We start from the raw sequence: 23,597 nt of genomic DNA, 5'->3' as shown, positions 1-23,597 counted from the left end.
TGTTGGTCAGACTTTACTTAACAAACACAGGCCTATGTTTTTGTTGAATTTGCCCACGGGCCTATGTTTGCTGATTCTAGGAGTGCCTTATAAAAGGCAGTAGTAATTTCTATGATACTGTTATGATTTAGAGTGGCTGTCCTAAGAAATTTGTCTTGTGACACATTTCAAACAAATTGTAAATGTGAACATCTTACTTTCACAAAAAGTAAATGATCTGGTTATCATAATCTGTTAAATTTGACAACACTATCTTATCAAAAACTAGTTAATTTAAAATATAATTTGCTAGATATAGAAGTTATATGAATCTTTATTGAATTGTTTTTATGAAATAAATTATATATTTACATATTGTGACATATGAAAGAAATCACAATTATCCCTTCATTTCCATCTCACTTTTTATAAATATTGTTATCCAGTTGCTTAAGCAGTTGTCTATGTCCCATCCTTTCTGATGATGAAATTACACCAAATTTGTTGAACTGTGGTATAAAGTTCCTACTTTACACAGGAATACTAATCATGCAGTTATCATGTGCATGGATAGATCATTAACTCTACTAGACAATTAAGTGTTTTTTACTTTCTAAGTTTATTTTTTTTAAGATTTTATTTGCTTTTATATAGAAGAACTGAGGTACAGACCAGAGATGTGGGAAATGAGATGATTCACAAGAGACAGAGCAGGGAGCAGAACAGGCAGATCTACAGAAATGCACTGCTGAGGGGAGCAAGCAGGCAAGACAGGAGAGGAATGCTGTGCCATGTGGGTCAGTTACCTGGCCTGGGATCAAACTTGTGCTGCAATGGCTGCCAATAGCTTCATAGTGTTGAGACTTAACAACCCTTGAGCCACCACTAGGCCCCCTTACTTTCTAGGTTTATTTTTTAAAATTAGTCACAACTTCAAAATCTAAGTTAATGTATACAATAGTAAAAACCATGAACACACCAAGAAGAATACATATACTGCAAAAAGCAAATATTTATAATTTATGGAAGTGTTACTTGTTATCTACACAGGATTATGCATAATAAGCTCCTTTAGGCAGGATCATAGAAATTTTGAACTACTCCATATTTATAGCTGAGGTCATTGAAATCTAGAAGCTTAATAAATTACTTACTCAAAGTAATGGTGACATAGTCAGTATCATGGGAATCCTAGTTCCAGTCTAGTGATCTTTTCATTATATTACTCTGTCTTTCTAGAGCTGAAATAAAATCTAGATGAAATACATTGGATTAACTCTGAGAGAGCTTTGTAAACTTAAAAGTCAGTGAATGTTTTAAATATATTTATTCCAGATTTATTAAAAACATCATTGAAACTGATTTAGACCCACTTTGATTGACCAGTCTCAGATTTGTCTCTATCAAATCCTAATGACCTTGCATTATTCAAATGTGAATCCATATGAGTGCCTGTGGTAGCTACTCCTCCCAAGTAATGAATACCTGTTTGCCACTGCCTCATCATTTGAGGCAAAGCCTCATTTTATATGCAAGTTAATAAAAGACATTTTATCATTCCATATTTCCTAATAACGTGGTATTTGTAACAGAGAAGTTACTACAAATTTTGTTGCACTTTAAAATGTTGGCTTGATTCATCATGATTTGAAATTTTGTTTCAGTAAGGACCCAAATTCTTCATGATTACTTTGAAAATCAGTGTTGCTGCATGATAGCATAAAAATTTGAAGAAATCTCTTCTAAGAACTCATCAGTAGTGCAGTATCTGGAGTTTGCCAACACTAGACCTCCCTTTCGAGAAATGTTGAAAAAAATCTCCAATCTAAATAGAAACACACACACACACACATACACAAATAGGGAAATAGACAGAATCAGAAAATTAATGACAAAGTAGCAATAGTAATTCCTCAGTTATTACCCTTAGCATAAATGTACTGAACTCACCAATCAAAGGATGCAGGTGTACAACAGATGTATTGAAAAACAAAACCCAACTATATGTTCCATACAAGAGAGAGTGATTAAACTACAATGAAAAATATAGACAAAGTGATAAAAACTGATATTCCAAGCCAATGAAAAAATTTTAAATGGCAGGAATTACTGTACTTTTATCAGATAAAATAGATTTCCAGCCGAGAGAGAGGAGAAAAGATGGACATTATATAGTGATCAAATAATCTACGAAGCAGGAAGACATAACAATTATCAATATATATGCCTCTACATTGGTGCACTGAACTATGAAAAGCAAATATTAAACTGACCTAAAGGGAGAGATTGGCAGCATCACAATAATATAGGGGGCACTTATCAGCAATGGACAGATCATCCAGATAGAAAATCACCAAGGAAACAATGGCATTAAATGATAAATGAGATGGACTTCATATATATTTACATAGCATTCTACCAATAGGACATATATGTCAGGGCACTAAACAAGTCTCAGTGAATTTATGAAGACTATAATTGTATCAAGCATCTTTTCCAATCATAATGTTATAAAACTAGAAATCAACCAAAAGAAGAGTTGGAGAGAAATATAAATATAAAAAATGTAGAAGTGTTACTGAATGACTGTTGAAACAATGAGGAAATCAAAGGTGAAATGTAAAGAAAAAAAAAGGAAAAACCCACAGGTGAATGATTATAAAGACACACAACTTCTCAGAACCTATGGGATGCAGCCAAAACAGTGATAAAAGGAAAATTTATAGCAATGCAGGCATTCCTTACAAAGCAAGAACAATCATGAATAAAAAGTTTAAGATCACATATAAATGAACTAAGAAAGAAGAGAAAGCAAAACCAAAAGTCAGTAGATTGATGGAAATAATAAAGATTAGATCAGAACTAACAAAATAGAGACCAAAAAAATAACCTGATAAGGGCTGATTCTTTGAAAAGATTAACAAAATATAGTAGACAAACCTTTATCTAGATTCATGAAGGAGAGAGAAAATACAAATAAAATCATAGTTTGAAAGAACAGTAAAAGTGGATATTATAAAAATGCAATGAACTTTAAGAAAGTACTGTGAATAGTTGTATGACAACAAATTGTACAACCTAGCGGAAATGGACAAATACTTGAAACATACAACATCCAAGACTGAATGAGGAAGATACAGAAAACCTAAACAAGACCTTTTGGAAGTAATAAAATAAAATAGTGATCCAAAAACCTCCCAAAAATAAAAGCCCAAGACAAGATGTCTTCAGTAGTAAAATCTACCAAGCTTTCAAAGAATAATTAATCATTATTCTTCTGAAATTCTTCCATAAAACTGAAAAAGAGGGTAAACCTTCCAAATGCATTCTGTGAATCCAACATCCCCATGATTCCAAAACCAGACAAAAACATCAAAAAAAAAAAAAAGAGAGAGAACTGTAAACGAATAGATTAAAAAACCTTCAACAGAAATACTAGCAAACCAAATTCAGCAATACATGAAAAGAACACTACACCATGATCAGTGAGATTTATTCCAGGGATGCAAGGATGATTAAATATATGAAAAGCCATAAACATAGACCATACCAACAAAAGAAAAATAAAGTCATGTGATCATTTTTCAATAGATGCAGAAAAAACATTAGATATTATGATAATTTTATGATAAAACACTCAACAAGTGGGTTTGAAAAAAACATACTTCAATATCATAAGGGCCATAATACTAAAAATGCACAGTCAACATTATACTCTGTGGGAAAAAACTGAAAGCTTTTCCTCTAAGATGAGGAATAAGACAAGGATGTTCACTCTAACCACCACTATTCAATATAGTTTTGAAGTCCTAGCAAGAACAGTTACAAAAGAAAGGATATAAAAGGTATGCAAATTGGAAAGAAATAAAATTAATTTTTGCAGATGACATGATGGTGTATGTAGACATTTTCAGATACCAGTAAAAAGTCATTAGAATCAATAAATGATTACAGTAATGTGAGAGGCTACAAAAGTAATGTATAAAAATCTGCATTCCTATACACAAAGAATGAACATGCAGGAAAAGAAATCAGGAGAACAACCCCATTTACATCTGAAGAATGAAATACCTTGGGGTAAATTTAGGCAAAGAAGTAAAAGTACAGCAAAATCTGTGTCATGAATATCTGCTCTTCTTAGTTCTTATTTTGCAAGTGTAACCTTCCTTTTTAAGTTGCATGGTCATCTATTCTATTTGTGGAAAACCTAATCTTTTCTGATCCGAGAGTTTAGTGTGTGTGTGTGTGTGTGTGTGTGTGTGTGTGTGTGTGTGTGTGTATGTCTGTCTGTCTGTCTGTGTGATATCTAACATTCAGTCATGGCACAGAGGTGGTTTCAAACAGGTTTTTTTTTTTGTTTTTTTTTTACCTCTGTCCTCCCTCCCAATCTTCAATAGCTCCCTGATGTTCATCCCAAATAAACCCACATTTTAAGTGAAAATGTCTTACTTGCTTTACATACTGGAACTTAGTACACATCCTCTAACTCCCACTTCTACCTTGACAGTAACTCTAGAATTCCCTCTTTCATACAAATATGCCATGGCTGTTAAGAACCCCTTCCACCTCTAAAAGTAAAGCATGCTGTCATACTATATTCCTTATTTATAATAAATTGTCAAATGCCTCAGCAACCTAAGTAGAATTTCTGCTGTTGTACATTAGGAATCCTTTACTTGCTTCAAGGGTTGAAAGTGTGTTTTCCTTTCCATATTTTCAGTATACACATAAAAGAATTGTTTGTTTTTAATCCTATGATAGTCTTCAGAGCCCTTAGGAACAGCGATTTTCAATTTTTTATTTAATTGTAATATCAACCTTTTAAAAAAAAAATTCCTAGATAGATATGTTTGGCCTTTTAAAACTTTCTAACATAAGCTTGGTGTATAGTAGAGCAGAGCTTCCCAGCCTAAGTGCCAGAAATGGGTTATAGGTGTGACCAAATCATGACTCCCCTCAGACCACAAAATGCCTGGAGGAGTCTCCAATCAGTTTCTATACTCAAGCTACATTACCTGTATACCAGGATCATTTTTTATTCTACTATAAATGCAAAAGATTGGAAAGTACTATATCAGAGCTAGGGTTTTCAGAGTTTAATTTTATTTTAGGTACCAGCAAAAATAGGAAAAAGCGTAGTAATTTCTTCTTAAAATTTCTTGCTCACAAAGCACACAGGAAAAAAGATTGCAAAATCTACCCTTTTTTTCCATACATACCCATACCCAGGATTCTCTGTCAAATAATGCCTGTCCACTTCAGACCTTTTTTATGGAATCACTATGAGATGAGTGTGTGTGTGTTTGAGTGTGTGTGTGTGTGTGTGTTTCCTTTCCTCTAAGCTAGCTAACAGCTCAGTAGTTGATAGAAATATTAAGTATTACCCAGATTTTTAATATGTAATATTTTCCTTTTATCTGTGATGTAGTGGTTAAGCCTAACTTGCTGCCCACTCTCAATCTTGGAAACTGAAATTGACTTTGGAGATAAAACAGATGCAAGTAAAACTTTATAGAGAGTAGCTGAATAGTCAGTGATAGTATGCATTTTACATTTTATGACTAACAAAAGAGGGAAGGCTTTGAGATTTAGGAGAACCAAAGAAAGATTATTTTTTAATATTTTGATTCTCCCTTTACGTAGTAGAAGGGATCTTAAAAATTTTTGACAAAATGTTTGTGTTTGATGTACTAAAAGCAAGTGATTTCCAGATGTTTTTGCTATATCTGAGCCATTGCCCTGGTTTGAAAAAATCTCCCTATGACTCCATGCTTCCTTCACATTTGTGAATCACACCACTATTGGCTCCATATTTTATAGAAAGTTTATTATGCATATTTGTAAAATTATTTTTTAACAAGATTGGATATGTAATTGCCTTATGATATATCTTTATACAAGATTAGATTTGGAGGTATCATTTTGTTTATTTACCTATTTTAAGCTATGCAATAAACATTTATCAGACAAAATTATTAGCAAACAGCACAAATAGTGTTCATACAATCTGGTGTACTCAATGAAATGTCAGTTTTGTGTTTTTCTAGATATTTCCATCTTATTCAAGATTCTCTTTGGGTAGGGCCTTCCCAGTGGCGTAGCGGTTGAGTGCCACTCTGTGAAGCTGTCAGCAGCCTCTGCAGCATGGGTTCCATCCCAGCCAGTTGGCGAGAATCCCACATGGTGTGGCAGACCTCTCCTGTTGCACCCGCTGCTTCCCTCAGCAGTGTGTTTCGTCAGTGTGCCTGTTCTGTTCCCCACTCTGTCTCTCGTGAATCCTCTCACCCTCCCATGCATCTGGCCCGTACCCCAGCACTTGTATAAATAAAAAATAAATCTTTAAAAAAAAAGATTCTCTTTGGGTAGATGAAACAATACTTCAGAGGCATAATCGTTAGCCTTAAAATAATCTAAAAATCAATCACTTCCCAATGATGCATTTTAACCCAAATGCCATTCCAAAAGGTAAACATCAGTGTAAAAAATTATAATAATACCAAACACAACAAGACAAAAAGAGACAATTATAAATCAGAGACATCCTGTAGGGGAGGGTGAGGGATCCTGTAGGGGGAGGGAGGGAGTTGCACAGGACACTATGGTGATGATGCACAGGTGGATTGGTAAAGGAAATTCTATGGGGACTACACCCTGGAGGGGGGAGCAAATATTGTTTAAAAATGAACAATGATGTAAAAAATATTTTTTTAAAAAAAGAAAAAAAATTTACAAAATAAACCACAAACACACACACGCACACACACACACACAAAATAAAAGGTAGGGCCTCCCTGGTGGCACAAGGGGTTAAGACGCAACCTATGAAGCTGTCTGCAGCCTTTGCAGCATGAGTTCGATTCCCCCAGCCAGCCAGGGAGCAACCCACACGGTGCAGCAGACCTCTCCTGACTCACCCACTTCTCCCCTCAGCAGTGTACTTTGGTCAGTCTGCTGTTCTGTTCCCCACTCTGTCTCTGGTGAATCCGCTCACCCTCCACACCTCTGGCCTGTACCCCAGCTCTTATATGCATAAATAAATCTTTAAAAAAATAAAAGGTAAAGGATGTATCGTTTTATGAGGTGTAGGCCTATTTCTACAGGAAGGCAAATATATCCCCTAAATATTTAGCTGTTCACATGTGTCCAGTGCCACCTGTTTCACTGATGAATGCCCATTTCTAACACCTGCATGAATAGGAAAAGCTTCTGAAGTGCTTAGAGTAGCTGCTTTGGGCTTGTGATTTGTGTGACAAAACACTAACAGATGACTCCTAGAATGTCAATTCTCATGAACAAAATTAGGAAATACAACAAAACTTTAAGCACATCTAGGAAGACAAGCATTTCTATCTGTTTTGTGTACTGCTATATTTGATATATCTGAGCCCACAGGAAAGATTTAAATATTTCTTGAATCAACTAATAAGCTGGCTTTGCTGAAGTGTTGACGTGATGGAAGATATAAAAATAAATATGTTTCAGTTACAGGCATTCTTAATGAAACCACAATAATTAAAAAGAAATGAACAAAAAAGATTTGAAGAAAACCTGTCCTATTTTAGGGAGTTCAAGAGTTTAAACTGAAGATACAAGAGACACCAATGTGCCTGCTAGCTTTCTGATACTGGAGATGATTTACCTTCTAAAATGGTGTCAAGCTGACAACCATAACAGAGTGCCCCTACATGTAAAACTTAAATGGGTTTCAAAGACAGTGCATTTTGGGCCTCCATTTTCTATGTGGCTTTTTAGCTTGTCTCATTATCCTTCTTTGCTTTGAATTAGTTTATTTCTAAGTATTTCACCTTATGACTTGCACATATCTACTTTTTTTTTTACCTTTTATTTTTAATTTTTCCTATAGTCTTAATGTTTCTGGTTGCTTTCACTAATCAGGACGTGTTGCCATTTGTGCATATTAGCCTTGATTTTTAGGTTTTGCCTAGTGGAGAAACATTACAAAAAATCATAACACCTGAATTTGGATAAAATACTTTTATTATGAAAAGGTTAAATAAATAAATATATATATGTGTATATATACATATGATACATATATAGTACATTCAGTTTTTGGTAGACAAGTCAAAGACAGACACATTTCTCTGAGGAATAATAGGAAACATATATTGAACATTTAGTTCATTTGTTTAACATGTCTATATACTGTACCCAAGGAATCAGTGTCTGTTCTGATCTTTCCTTCAGTGAGCACAACATGCTTACCTGCATTTAGTTTACAATTTATAAGACACTGGATAATGTGACAACATAGGATGTCATCATATTTAATGATTGGTGTTGGTATGTGTTTTTATGTGGATTCTGTTAAATTTGATAATGCTTAATTAAGTGTTCAGGAATGCTTTCATATGTCATTCCATTAGGTGGTAAATAAGTGCTTTTGAAATAAGTTATTTATCTTGCTAATACATTTTTAACATGTGCTTCTTATATATAGTTCTTATGTGTACCTTTTGGCAAGGGTAGAGACCCCATCTGTATAAGGCTACAAAATCACAACTCAGAGCACATGTATCATTGTGATGATAATAGTGATTTGAAGTTGAAATTTGGAGAGAAAAAATGATCAGTTAAATAGTTACTGTTTTAAATGGTTTTGCACAAATTTCTTCCCCCCTGTGTTTCATAATTTTCACGGATTAGATAATCTTACTACTCAGTTAAATATTTGTGTCTCTCTGATGTTTTATAATGGGTTCAAAGAATTTCCAACTCTATAATATTCATTATTAATATATATGAATGACTGACTTTCAAAATTGTTTTATGTTTAAAGGGTTCAGTCTTACTTTAGGAGAACTGCAAAACAGAATATTGGCTTACCTTACAAATAAGATTTATTTCTGATTTACAACTACTGCCAAAAAACAATTCTGTAAGTTAGTATTTCATAATAGTTATAGATTCCTAAGAGAAATTTTTGAAAACTATCTGTAGGTATATATAGAAGATACTCACCTCTTTGGGAATGATTGGATCACAATTAATGTTTTCTTTGAACAGTTAGACTGTTGCTCTCAAAACTTACAAAGTAATGACTTTTACTCACATTGGCTTAAAAATCAATGTTTTTATTGTCAAAGTAATTGATAAAAGTCTTGCTTTTTTTACACTTGAATTAGGGGGCTACATAGTTTGGAAGTACTGAAAATTCCATTAAGTACGTTTATATCCTTTTTCAAAATATCTTATTCAGCATTTTTCTAAAGCAGCATTTTTCTATCTTTGAACACTACATAACAAATCATGTCATTTTTCTTAACACACAGTTGGAGAACCTGATGCTGGATAAAGATGGCCACATAAAAATTACAGATTTTGGACTTTGCAAAGAAGGGATCACAGATGCAGCCACCATGAAAACGTTCTGTGGTACACCAGAATATCTGGCCCCAGAGGTAAGTTACTGTTCCATTTATAGGAAAAATGCTTTGACACAATGTTTTACAAAAGCTTTAAAAAAAATAAAAACAAAAACAGTGCCGACTACTTTTATGTGGATTCAGCATAAATCAAATCTGTTTTGTTCCTACTTGTTTAATGTGGTATTATGGGGCAAGAGTATATAAAAATAATAAACTTTATGAGCCCAAAAGTACAGTAAGTCAGTTTTTATATCTTCGCTTTATGCATTTTATTTACGCCAATTTTGATTCATTTTTTTAAAAATAGAATGATTTCAGAAAGAATATTTACAGTTCCATAAACCATTTTGGATTTTCCTAAGAAACAAGGATTTGTAGGTTGTAGATTTTATTTTATATTTAATTTATTGAGGTAATCTTTTTTTACAGCTCTGTACATGATTCAGAGGTATAAGATCATTCTTCTTCAGGTGTATGTCACTAGCCACTCTCACTATCAAGGGATTTTAATGCTTAATTATTAGAAAGTATTTCAAATTAGTGAAATGGCAAAATAGTAACATTTTGGAGTTATGTCAAAGCAAGTATTGATGTGTTTATCTCACAAATATTTGTTATGCACATACTATGTATTGAGAATTTTTCTGGGTGGTTACAGGAACAAGGGGTACTTACTTCAAGTGCAGAGAGACCGAATAAAAATAAGTAAATAACAAAGTATCATAAAAATAAGTAAATAACAAAGTATCATATAGTGAATAAGAATCAGAAAGGATTAAAAAAAAAGAAAATGGTTAAAGAGAAGAGTGTGGTGTGGAGACTATTTTTAGGTAGTTTCCAGTTACTATTGCTGTGCAACATACCCCTCTTACAACCTAATGGTAAAAACAATCATTTCATGTGATTGTGTATTTCTATGTCAGTAGTACACACAGGGTAGATCCTACAGTACTAATGGTTTAGCTCTACTCCTTAGATTTTGGGGCTTCAGCAAAAGACTTTACCATAGGGGAGTGACTTTGTGGCTGGAGCTAAAATCTGAAAAGTTTCTTTACTCATATGTCTGACTGCTGGTGCTAGTTATAAACTAGTACCTCACAGGACTGAGCAGGTGCCTTTTACACATCCTTAGCCTTTCCCTGTACCTGCACTTTGTCATAACCTAAGGTTTCAGGGTGTTTAGACTGCTTTGGCTCTGTGTTCTAAATGTGGGTGTGCTAAGGAGTAAGTTGGAAGCGGCCTCCTTTCCACCCCCCTCTCCTAGTAAGCCATCACGAAATGTTTCATTAGTTTTTTGAAAATAGCATAGCATATTTTTTATAATTTTGTGGAAGTTTATATTACACACCATAAAATTCAGCCCTTCAAAGTGCACAGTAGTAGTTTGTACAGAGTTGTGCAGTTGTCTAATTACAGAATATTTTTATCCCTCCTACAAATAAACCCAATACCCATTAGCTCCTCTGTAATCTTCACTCTCCTCAGGCAGCTACTAATCTGCTTTCCCTATAGATATGCCCATCTGTACATTTCATATTAATGGAGTCATATGATAATGTCACCTGTTGTGTCTGGCTTCTTTCACTTACCGTTATGTTATCAGGATTCAAATACATGTTAGCATGGTAGTGGTACTTCATTCCTTTTTATGGCAAATAATATTTCATTGTCTCAATATACCACATTTTGTTTCTCCATTAGGCTTTTGATGGACATGTGGGTTGCTTCCACTTTTTGGCTGTAATGCTGCTGTGAACATCCATATAAGCATCTTCTTTTCTGGCCTAGTTTCAGATCTTAAAACATCATTTCTGGTCTATGCTTATTGATTAACCTAGTTAGAAACATGATTATCCACACCTCCTAGCTATGTTAAGAATATATTAAAAAAATTCTGACCCTTATTCCTTCACATTAAAGAAATCAGGTTTGCTGTCAGGAATGGTTACTTCATATATGCAATGCACTATTACAGCATGTGGCACATAACCTAAGTGTATATAGTTTTAAGGGATAGTAACAAACATCCTCTACCTCTCTATTGTAGAAGAGTATACACAAAGGGAGATATGGTTGCATCTATCTTTAGAAAATAGATTCTTCTACAAATAGGATGAATTTGGCCAGTGACCTGGAATGTTAAGGAGGAGGTAGTTATAATAACTGCAGAAAGTGTTTTCCAGAGAGTAGCTACTCTAAAAACCCTGAGGCAGGAACAAAATAATTTTTCCTTCAAACTCTCAGAATGTTAATATAGCTAGAATCAAATACTGAAGCAATCATTTTTGTGGCTGAAGATTGTTATTTATTGAGCATCTACTTTGTGCCACATCCTGTATTAGTGCACATTTGCATACATGAAATAAACTTTTCCTAAGAGCAAACCTGTTATTTTTTAATGTGAGACAACTAAGGATCAGAGTTTTGTTTTTTTTTTTAATGTTCTGTATACAGCTAGGAGGTATCATTTTTCTAACTGTGTTCATCATAAAAAAGTCATTTTTACTTTTTAAACTATGTATATCATGTCCCCAAAACATCACAATTTCAGTGCCACTTATAAATGTAAATAACTGTAATTTTAAAAATGGATGCTGTATAAATGTATAAGAAAAGGTAAAGATAAATTTAGAAGTAGGAATGTATTCAAAATGATTATTAGTATTCCTTATAAATATAATAACTAATGCCAGTTTGTTGTTATAATAGTTTTTACCAAATAGAGATTAACTTTACATTTCAAGAACGTTGAATGATTTTCAAGTGCTAATAACTTGAAATAGAGTAAATTTCCAGCTATTACTTTCTCAAGGACTGCTAAAAATATTTTTTCTGTTACAAAATCTAGAGCTTAAAATTCTCCATTTTTGTAACTGGATTAGATAAAATTTTAATATTGTTCCTTGTTTATTCAAATACAAGATCATATTTTCCAGACTAAGATTGTTTTTGTAAATGTCATGAAAAACAAATTCTTTGTTCTTCTTTGAAGTTCAATTATCCCCGCTATATATTTGCCGTGGATATCCCATTTTTGGAATAACAAAATTAGTTTTGTCTCAATTAGGGGAAATTATTTCTGAAGAAGATAAACACATCTCATTTCAGAAGCAGATGATCTCCTAAGAAACAAAGATTGTTTTATATGCAAATTCATCAACTGAAGAACAAAACCAAGAATTTAATGCAAGAAGAGTCTAATTATTTCTAAATAGAAAGTTTACAATTCACAAAAAAAAAATATCCATTTCCTTTAAAAGACAAGTAAGCAAACATTTCTGTGTACCTTTTTATTTTTGATATTGCAAATGTCTGGTCTTTAAAATCAGTTTATATAACCATAGTGGATATATGTTGATTCATAATTAATTAAAATATGAATACTTTCTTCTTATAGGGTAGCATGATCATTGCAGTTATTATTTGAACATGACAAATCTTAAAACTACATTCTCATGCAGTTTCAATCCTTAAAGTATTTGTGTCAAACACTGCCTATTTTAAACATCAGGGTAACTTTAAATGTGCTTACTCTTACTTTTAAAAACAAGAATTTAAGTCCTTTTTTCTGATCTCAAATTGTGGGCTGTTTCCCTGAAGAACTCTCATTTAGTCATTAGAGAAATATTTAATATTCATTAAATGTCAAGTATTGTATTAATCTGCTGTGAATACAAATATAGTGAATTATTTTTGTCCTCAAGTAGCTTGCTGTTTACTAACATGATATGGTATGGAAAATAATTATTATAGTGCAAGAAAATAATATCTTTGTTGGGGTTATGTAGAGTGTAATAAAAGGAAAATAAAAAGGATGGAGGCCTGCTTAGTTAGGGGCCAGTAGGAGTCTAGGGACTATAAATGGAAGGAGGGAGAACACTGGACACACAGATCAAGAGTTTAGATTTGTTATCACAGATAAGGGAAACTTACTTTTGATTGAGAGCAAGGCAGTAGTGTCATGGTTAGACATGGTCAGACTTAGAGAGGAATTGTCAAAGCTAAAATTAGTCTCTTCCCTTTACTTCAAATGGTCTGTCTTATTTATAGCATATATGTAGTAGTTGTTTACCAGACCTAGGTATATTCTTGAGTATTGCTTTTCTTGTGAATGACTCACTCTCAGTATTTTCCCTTCTCTGCTTGCAGAAGACTTGTTTACAAATTATGGAGATTTTACTGCAACTTATACTTCATTTTAGCAGTGGTCCTCCTTTATCTCTTAAATTATTTTCATCTGATAGAAATCCTTTGCTGTTTGGAGATAGATGAAGGGAATTTAAAACATAAAAAGTATGTTGGAAATTAATTTAAAATTGGCTATTTAGCTGTCCTTTATCTGAGACTCAAAGCTGGTTTTTTAAATGAATATTTTAAATGTACTTAACATTATTTTTGTGCAAACCACCAGAAAAAAGGGGGAAAAAATGTTTTTTTTTTTTTTTGAGAGGTTACAAAGACACAGTCCTACCAGACATAAGGCAATAGTATATATAGTATTAAATAAATCTTTGTTTTTTCTTATAATACAAATAAATAAACTTAACCTGCTGTACCAGAGATATTTTGAAGAGACTTTGTTTTTGTAATCTATGCTCTATTTTCATACCTAGAGTTTTAAAAAGAACATAAAAATCACATTTAAAATCTTACTGTTGAATTTTATTATTTGATTTGGCTCTCATTGAATCAAAACCATTTTATGCAGTGCTAATTATTTAGAGTCTCAGCTTTGCTCTTGAGTTAGCAGTACCTGATCAACTTTCCAACTGTAAAACAGTTTGAAAATCAAATGTAGCTTACATGCAAGACCCAACAAAATTAAAAGTGTTAAGTACGTTTTGGCAGTTCACTTTTATTATGCCCAGTCCTCAAATGTACCAGCAGATAATCATCTGAATGTTAGTTATTTTTCACATGCTTATGTGATCACACAAAAAGTACATGCTAAAAAGAAGCAGATGGTGACAGATGGGGAAGGTTGAATAAGGTGGTTTTGGAAACCTAGAGAAATGCACTTCTGTAATAGTGTAAAAATAAAAATTATTTGATAATCAAGTTAGAACTGACAAAAAGATTGTAAAAAATGACTTGATTGATAGAAAACATATAGAATCTAGTTTTGTTTGCTATTCAGGAAAAAGAAGTATAGTTTTATTTCATATAAGCGTAAAAAAAATTTTTCAGTGGCTGAAAGTGCAGAAAATATTCACTCGCTGTCGTTTAAGTCACTTTTTTTGAACCCTACTGTCCTTAATTTCTTTAACATTTTTGTATAATATGTATTTTGAAGATAGCTGAAATATACCAGAAATTTGATAACTATTTTGATACGAAGATTTGTTCAAAGTTGTTTGTGATGCTGTGTAGATAATAGTACAGATGGTAATTAAATTCCATATAAATTTAAAACTAAAGATATACATTAACTTCATAAATGTTGAGAGGTCATAAATTAAGGGTGTAGAGCTTGATGTTAGTATGGGCTAGTGTAGCTGGAGGGAGTCTGAACCTAACTTGATATAAATGTATTAAATAGAACTTTATTTTAAATATACCAAAGAATAAATGTAAAGTACCTCATTTTATGGGCTCTGTCAATGTTGTCTTTAGGATATCTTTAGAGATATATGTGAGACCAAAGTTACGTATGTTTGAGTATTTAATCTGTAAGTAAAAATAGTAGTTCACATAGTTACATTTTGATAAACCCTTGGACAAAATTCTACCTTTTTTTTTTAAACGAATTCTGAAAGTAAGTCTTAAAACTTCTAAGCTTTTTGTTAAAATGAAAAGTTGCTGTAGTAGCCTTTCTAAAACGGTGTATATCCTTAATATTTAGTTATTAATGTATCTTGAAGTGCCTGTCCTCTGAAGGTATTTTTTAATACCTTCATCTTCCTGGTGGTTCTGAAGATGTCTTGCCACCAATATTAAGAAGGAAATAAGAAAATGAACACAGTGATTACTTCAGAGAAAAATGTTCTGTAAAGCAGATCATAGTTAGAATTCATTTTTAAGAACGTCTTATTGTCATACATGTTGGCTTACTATTTATACTGATTCTGGATAATATTAAAAACTATTTCATTTTGTCCCCAGACTGGTATTATTTAAGAAGGAACGAAAATGATATTTTTTTAGTTAAATGATAATGTCTCAGTGTTTGTTAAGTAGTGACTTTTACTTTGCTAGAGGTCTGTCAGTTCATATAGTAGCTATTTTTTACTGGAACTTCTTGGTCTTTTGGCTTTATCAGAGAGGATATTTCCATTAATTACTTAGAATAATTATAGTTTAAACCCAAAGTTTAATTTTAAATTCTCTGAAACATAAGAATATATACAGTAATCAAGGGAATATATACTTACTATTACCTCTAGTGTTTTACAATGGTTATATTTACTTGGATTTAAAGACCCATTTTCTTGGAATTCTATAATGATTGTTGCTTCAGGATAAAAAAATATATATAGAAGTCTCTGGGAAGATATAAGCAAGTATAATTTAATCATTGGTGTTGTGTACATAGAGCTTTTTTCATACTCAGTAATTTTGTCTGTTCTAGCCAGATTGCTTTTTACAAGTACGATGTTAGCTGTATGCAAGTGTTGGAATGTACATGCCAGGAAATAGCCATAAATTGACAGAAAATGGCATTTACAGTTTCTGTCTCATAAGAATTATTAGAGTAATTGAGACCTGGCTGTAAAATATGTATTTATGGAGAAAATACCAAGAAACTACGAGATTTGTAATTCTTGTGAATTAAATGTGTACTTCTTAAACTGAATTAGAAGATTTATAGGACTTATTTTATCAAATACTTGTGGTGCTAAGAAAACGTAAAGAATTTCCAAAAATGATGAGGTATACACATGTGTGCTTGTATATAAAATACTCACATAGCAGTTACCTGGGATATAAGGTTACCAGGAAAAAAAAAAAAATTGAATTAGCAGTACATTGGTTCATCCAAGTTCGCAGTTTACTTTCACAACATAGGTGTACAGACAGTTTGTTTAGATGTTTAATTTTTTCCCCCATCTGTTCTGTCAGGATTATTGATTGAGCAGTAAGCCACTCCAGGGCATACATACCCTCCTAATAATTGCTTGCCTTGGGTGCATTTTGTGGCCTGGCGAACAAGCTGAGAGAGGTGTCCCCTCAATCCCCCGGTAAATCCTAATTGCTAGAAGAATATTGGAATGAATATGTTTTCTGAAAGTATTCATTAGCCACATAAATATTTACATTAGAAGCTTCAGTTGGTGGTATAATTTTAAAATATTATTTTTTAATTATTAATATTTTCTTTAATATTAGTAACTACTGAAAACGTATTGGTAGTGATTTTTTTAATTCACTTGTTTTATAAATGGAAATGACTATACACTAAATATGACCAAATATTAAACCAACATTACCAGAATATTTCTTTGTAATTGTTTTCTGCTGTGCCTCCCTGAGTCCCAGTCTTCATTACATCAAAAAGTAAAGACATGTCTGGCTACTTGTGGAAAAACTGAAACTAAATCTTATTTCCTAGAGCTCTGTATTAGGTGTTGGTTTGACATGACCCGTTATTTTTTAGCATTTGCATTTTAATGTTCCCAGTTCTCTCTTGCCTTTATCTCCGTTTGAGCATTTGTGTGAAGTGTAGTTACAAGTAAAGCTACAAAGAACAATATGTTTAGAAGGATAATAACAAATGATATTGGGATTACAGATTAGAAAATCTCTATCATAATTTGAAAATTAATTTGAAATTAATATTTTTTGAAAATTACAAAATGTAGAAACAGAAATACCAAATGTCTACATTGCTATTTAAACCTTGAGTTTAGTTTAAATGTCAGTAAATGTTGATTTCATGGAAAAAGAGACGATTTCCTTAGATAAATTAATTCCTTCAAAATAAACTTTACTGGAGTATTTTTTAGAAGCAGATATTAATGTGCAATTGTATCCAAGTTACATAATAAGTTGCATTATAATGGAGTTGAAATGTACTTAAACATTGTTGTACCTCTATGTTACCATTTAACATATCTCGTGGCTCAATCCTCATGATAACCATGACGTAAATTAGCCTTCTTGCTAGAAAAAAAGTCCTCAGAGATAGAGAATTGCAACTAGTTAAACAATGTAAATTTTACATGTTACTGTAATTTTAGGAAAAGAATTGCTTTGAGTAAGGGGGGGAAGTTATCTCCAAAGATAATATAAAAGAAGCTATGGATTTTAACTCTATCTGGAATTTCTAGAATATTTCAAAGTACTGTTTTTTGAAGTAATTCATATTTGTAGTTCATATTGTATGTTCAGTATACCAAAAATATTCTGTTTTTATTTAATATGTATTTCTTCTTAAAAGTAGGGGTTGAAAAGAAATCTTTGTTTTTAATTGCTAGTAAACACTCTTAGATAAAGAAGTTGTCTTAACATGGATTGAGTTTATGTGTCAGTAAGATAACATCAGTTTTGTTCAGTACAATGTGATACAGCTAACATTTGTGGTAGCATTATGTATCTCTGTATATATCTGTATACATTGATTAAAGCACATGTTCAGCAGCAGAAACACTTATTTGAGAATCAGTATTGGTTTTACAAAACAAAATAAAATACATATTACTTGATTAAACAGACTTTTTTTTTACAATGCAGTATTTTTCAGTTGCTTATTTCTCTTCAAAAATAAAAACCTTTTTTATGTACTCCCTTTCCCTTCTGGCTGCAAACCAGGTATTTAAACAAAAATAAAGGATTGCCAGTTTTGCCAGCTGGGGATGAGAACCCGGCTGGTGAAATGTGGGTTCAGGAGGCAGTTAATCCAGCTTTTATGCTTTTTATGGTTTCACAAAAAAAGAGGTTAAAAACCACATTTGGCTCTTATTCATGTGTGCCTCTGTTTTGTTGGTGTTGTAGGAATGATGTAAAAGGTTACTTCAATTTTTAAATATTTTGTTATTAGGTAAAATCCTAATCCTAATGGAATTATTAGATAAAGGCCCACAAAGAATAGTCTACTAATTGGCCATGATACAGATTTCTTGAATAATCAAAAGTCACTGGTATTTAAAATATTATATATATGGTATTTCCCTTTACTTATGTAACAAGTAGAACTTCTGCTTCTTTAGGTTATTTTCTGTATGTTTTCATATTAATCATTTCAATCAAGTGATAATTTGAAATATATTTGCCTAAAGATGAAAATAAGAATTTGTTTTTACTGAAAATACTTTTGCTTAGTTTTTGATTTACAAAAGATTTTAGAAAAACATAGGAACTGAACTTGTATAAATATCTTGGCAATGCAGTTTGTAGTTTCTTTAACCACAAAACAGTGATACAATTGAGTTAAAACCCTTTTTATAGCATTTTAGAAACACTGCTGTGTATCTTACTAAGTAACATAGGTTTTTCTTGAAATTATATCTCCATCTTTAATACCCTATCAAAGTACTTTCCAGTTTTCATAGTAGTCATAATATAGTTGAGAAAAATATCATGTGTAATTCTATGATGTAATTGGTAAGCTTTAAATTAAAGTCAAATATGAGTAATCTTCAAAAAATATTTAATTCACACTAAGAAAGTTTGGAACATGAGTACCACTTTTTTTTTTTAAATCACATTGTCTCATATAATCAGTTATATGAACTTTTTTCTTGATAACCTTCATGGGTATTTGTTTCTTTGTTTGTTTTTCCCATAGCTAAAAGGATCAGATAAAGTAAACTTTAAGATTATTCATATATAATAAGTTAAGATCAAATATTGAAAGTCCCAAAGTGATGAAAAAAATTCTAGCAAAAAGGTTAAATCCTATAAAAAGGAAAAGGCAAATTTTGGGGGGCAAATGGCAAGTTATGTTCCAATTTAAACAGGTTGCTCTAACATGGCCTAACTGGTGCTTACATATCTTTTCTTACCAAGTTTATTTTGCATGTAATGTATTTAGGAAACAAATTTATACCACATAGGCATATCCTACACAGATATTGAGTCCATGACTTTTGTTTTTTGTATTTAACAGAATTTTTTGTTAAGATCCTTGGATACTAACGTTTATTACAACTCAAGCAAAAATTGTTTGTATTCACTTGACTTGCTACATATGTCCTGAAATAGTTTAAACATATAGGGGCTTCCAAAATTTTTCAAATTAATTTTAATATTCTATACTCCTCTCTTGTTCACTTGCCCACTCTATCTTTCACTGTTTAATTTGCATTACTTTGTAGTTTTTAGTGTAAGAATGTGTAAGACACTTACATGCTCTATAATCATCATGGCTTAGCTCTAAATTATTAAAATCCACGTGATTAGAACCAGAATGAGAAATTAAGTAAGCCTAAGAGAAAAGCTATAAATAAGCTAATGGTTTTCATTTGATTCTTAATGTACTCATAATACGCATCTACTTGGAATTTGTTGTATGACCCCTGACTTTTCTGTGCACTGACCATTTATTTTTATACACACCTGCAACATACTACATAAATACATACTAAGGAAATACTAAATACACATATGTATAATATTTCACATATTTGGTGTGATTAATATCTTTTATAGGATGCTTTATAGTTTTAATGTCAAGATTTCAGAATATCATACCTAAAGGTTGAATCTTAGCATTCATTTGTATGAAAAAATCTTTTGATTTGTTAAGTAAAGCTTTAAGTTAATGTGTAGTAATTAATCTTTTTCCTGGTCTTACTTTTAGGTGTTAGAAGATAATGACTATGGTCGAGCCGTGGATTGGTGGGGCCTAGGGGTTGTCATGTATGAAATGATGTGTGGGAGGTTACCTTTCTACAATCAGGATCATGAGAAACTTTTTGAACTTATACTAATGGAAGACATTAAATTTCCTCGAACACTCTCTTCAGATGCAAAATCATTGCTTTCAGGGCTCTTGATAAAAGATCCAAATAAACGGTAAGCCACAAATAGTACTCAGTGAGTTATGATGAATATGGCTAGAAATTGTGATACAAAAATTAATTCAAATATGATTAACTCCAAGAAGCAATGTATTTGGTGTAGACATCGTCCCCTCTGTGATATTGACTTATTTTTAACTGCATAATATAGAACATTTAAAAACTTCCTTCCATTCTTTTCTAACACGGACATTTTATTCAGATATTATCCAAAAAAAAAAAAAAGAGGGTTTTATTAGCTGGTACTTACTATTGTGGGAATAGGAGGATCCCTTTCTTTTCCTTTCAGCATACAGGTGTTTATATTTCTGCTGATAGGCATTATAAAATGAATAAAGCTTTTTCTGTACTCTTCTCCCACTCTAACCTATGCTAACATGTCTAACTACTTTTTGTGTCATTTGAAGATCATCTTTTCTGTGCATGAAGGATTAATGGCAAAATCCTAAAAGGATCAATAGCAAAAGAAAGATGTTTACATAGTCTGTATTTCTACTTCTGTATCTACAGCTATGACTTGAAGAATCCTATACCGCTGCTGTTTTGTTTAATGAAGTACAGTTTTCTTTGTTCAAGTTTATATATTTGTTTACAGATACACTTTAGAAATCATATATGAAACTGTCACTAATTTTAAAATGTCTCTTAATATGTATTCAAGTGTATATGTATATATCTCTCCTTCCATGCATAGCATGCATATTATTATTTCTCTGAACATCTCTTGGATCTGTATCTTGATAGGCCATTTTACATTTATTGAACCTTTCATAATAATTCACGTTTATTTTATAATATTTCTGTTTATTATTAATACTCAATATGTATTTGTTGAGAGACTGAATTAATGAATGAAAAAATAAATTCATTCTAAACTGTGAAGTTAGCCTACATTAAAGATGGTTTCCATTACATATTTCTAGCTTTTAACTTTATTAGGAACATGATTTTACCTTCAGCAGAAATATGCAAACATAAAGAGATATCTTTTTACTTGGTGAAGAACTCTTCAAAATTACTTTCATTATCCTTGTAACTTATATTTGTAAACAGATTTTTTCTTTTTTAGGCATTTGAATAGCGATGATCGCCCTGTTTTTTTTCCCCTATCTTATAGCTTAGATAGTGTATATATTATTCTCATTTCCATCTGATTGAGAGGGCAGAGGCCCAGAAAGGTTAAGTGATTTATCTTCTGCCTCACAAAAAATTTATATAGAATAAAAGTAAAAATCACATTTCTTGTCTATTTGATATTTCTCTGATTTTTTAGTACATCAATTTTTCAATTGATTCAAATTGGAAATGTGTTTCATTTAATGTAATTGTTACACAGTTAATGTTATAAGCTATACTGGCAATAGGTAATTTTTAAACAAGCTAAGATTTCCATTTTATCTGCTGTAGTTGATTCTGGGATCTGTTATTTGTCTTGGGTTTCAAGGGCATTGAATTTTTATCCTATCCTTGCCTGACTTCTCCAGATAACTTTGATGACCATGCATGTGTGTGTGTGTGTGTGTGTGTGTGTCTCCTGCTACAAATGTAATTGTAGTTTTCATGTCTACATTTCATTTTTTAATTGTCATCCTGCCTACTACATCCCAGAAAACCTTTACCTCCCCCCCCAGTGAATAACACATCGTAGGTACATAGTAATTGTTGAATAAATGTGAAGTATATTTCTAGAATATTAGTGCCTGTTATCTGGGTAAATTTTGAAAGGCTTTTCCACCTAGAGGTTAGTTTTATCTAAAAAGAAAATGTATTATTTTCAATTATCTTTAGTGTGTCAGCTACACCCCTTCCATATACACACACGTGTGCATGCACACACACACCACTATGTGAAAATACTGGGGAAAGAATGAACAAGAAAAATAGTCTCTTGATGTTCATAGACTAATGTGGGGTATAAAAAATATATTCCCAAATGCTTAGGCTAAACCTCATACAAATTTCTATTATAATTATTAGCTCTGTTAAGGAATTATAAGATTTGAGCTGATTTTTGGAGAGCTAGAATTTACGGTAGCATTCATACAGAGAAAGACAAGCACTGTATGATTTCACTCATGTAGTACATGAAGAAGAAGAGCAAACTGAAAACAAAAAAAAATATACTTTTAGACTATAAGATTAATTAGTGGTTAGAAGAAAGAAACAGGAGGACTGGTGGGTAAAACAGGAAAAAGGGGTCAGATGGAATTAGACTTTTAGTGGCGAATATAATACAGTAGATATAAATGTTGATTTATCATGATATGCACCTGAAACCTATAATGTTATAAACAAATGTTACTTCAATTAAAGTTTGTCAATTGCTAGATTGATTATAAGGACCTTATATTAGGTTTAGATTATAAGGACCTTATATTTCTTAGAAAATGTTTAAACTTATTTAGAAGAGGATGAGAAATCACTGAATTATTAAAAGTAAGGAATGTATAATAATCATATATGTATTACGAAAGTATAATCATGTATATTCATACATGTATTATAAAAGTATAATCAAATATGTATTATGAAAAGGTAACTATAATGGCATGGATAGATTAGTACAGCATGGGACTGGGACAGGTTAGGCAGAACAATAAAGAACGTGTGTAGAATTTTCCAGATAGGAGATGGGGGTCCTTCTTAAATGGTAAAAGAGCAGGAAAGAGAAGTTTATGAATGATTAAATAAGAATGATGAGGAAGTATAAGGAGCCTGGAATACCTCTGAGCTTTCCAAATGAGTGACTAGTTTGGAGTACGGATTATAATTAAGATGGGAGTAAAGGCAAAGAAGGAGGGTTTATGGAGTGGAGGTTGATATTTACTGTGACTGTATCAAGTTTAAGATATCTATCGAAAACTGAGATGACAATGTCAAGCAAGCAGTTGAACATAGTGTTTAGTAGAACAACAATAACTGAATATATAGATTTGGGATGCAAAGGCATCTAGGAGATAGCTTGAGCCCTGAGAATGGTAGAGCGATAAGTATATAAAGAGAGGAAAGGCTAGGACAAAATCCCAGGAAACATCAGATTCTAAGAAGAGAAAGATCCAACAAAAAAGTCCTGAAAAGTCTTAGGTAGCATAATCAAAGGTAGCTTATAATATTCCTCTTCGTTATCCCTATTCAACTTTTTTAAATACTGCTCTAAATTTTTCTGGTACTCTACTGAATTTGCTGTCACTTCTGTCAAAAGATTAAATATATTTTTGCTTCTATTTTCTATTCTCGGTTATTTTGCAATCATTTTCTAGTATCTGCTTAA

At 32.0% G+C, this 23,597-nt stretch overlaps 1 protein-coding gene across 11 annotated transcripts in view; it reads left to right on the top strand.

Moving 5' to 3' along the window:
* Positions 1–23,597, top strand: part of AKT3 (AKT serine/threonine kinase 3) — a 330,364-nt gene that overhangs the window by 263,240 nt on the left and 43,527 nt on the right. For all 11 annotated transcript variants that reach the window (XR_008551764.1, XM_054694944.1, XM_054694942.1 and 8 more), the window contains 2 exons: positions 9,273–9,401; positions 20,107–20,321. Coding sequence is in view for 10 of the 11 variants with exons in the window: in XM_054694944.1 (XP_054550919.1) it covers positions 9,273–9,401; positions 20,107–20,321 (344 nt within the window). In the remaining variant the exon portion in view is untranslated. The remainder of the gene's footprint in view (positions 1–9,272; positions 9,402–20,106; positions 20,322–23,597) is intronic.

The sequence above is a fragment of the Talpa occidentalis genome, unplaced genomic scaffold (assembly GCF_014898055.3).
Source record: "Talpa occidentalis isolate TD23 unplaced genomic scaffold, MPIMG_talOcc4v2.1 talOcc4.14, whole genome shotgun sequence".
Lineage (NCBI taxonomy): Eukaryota > Metazoa > Chordata > Mammalia > Eulipotyphla > Talpidae > Talpa > Talpa occidentalis.
Note: the sequence above shows the minus strand (reverse complement) of the source record. Positions and strands in the feature narration are given on the sequence as shown.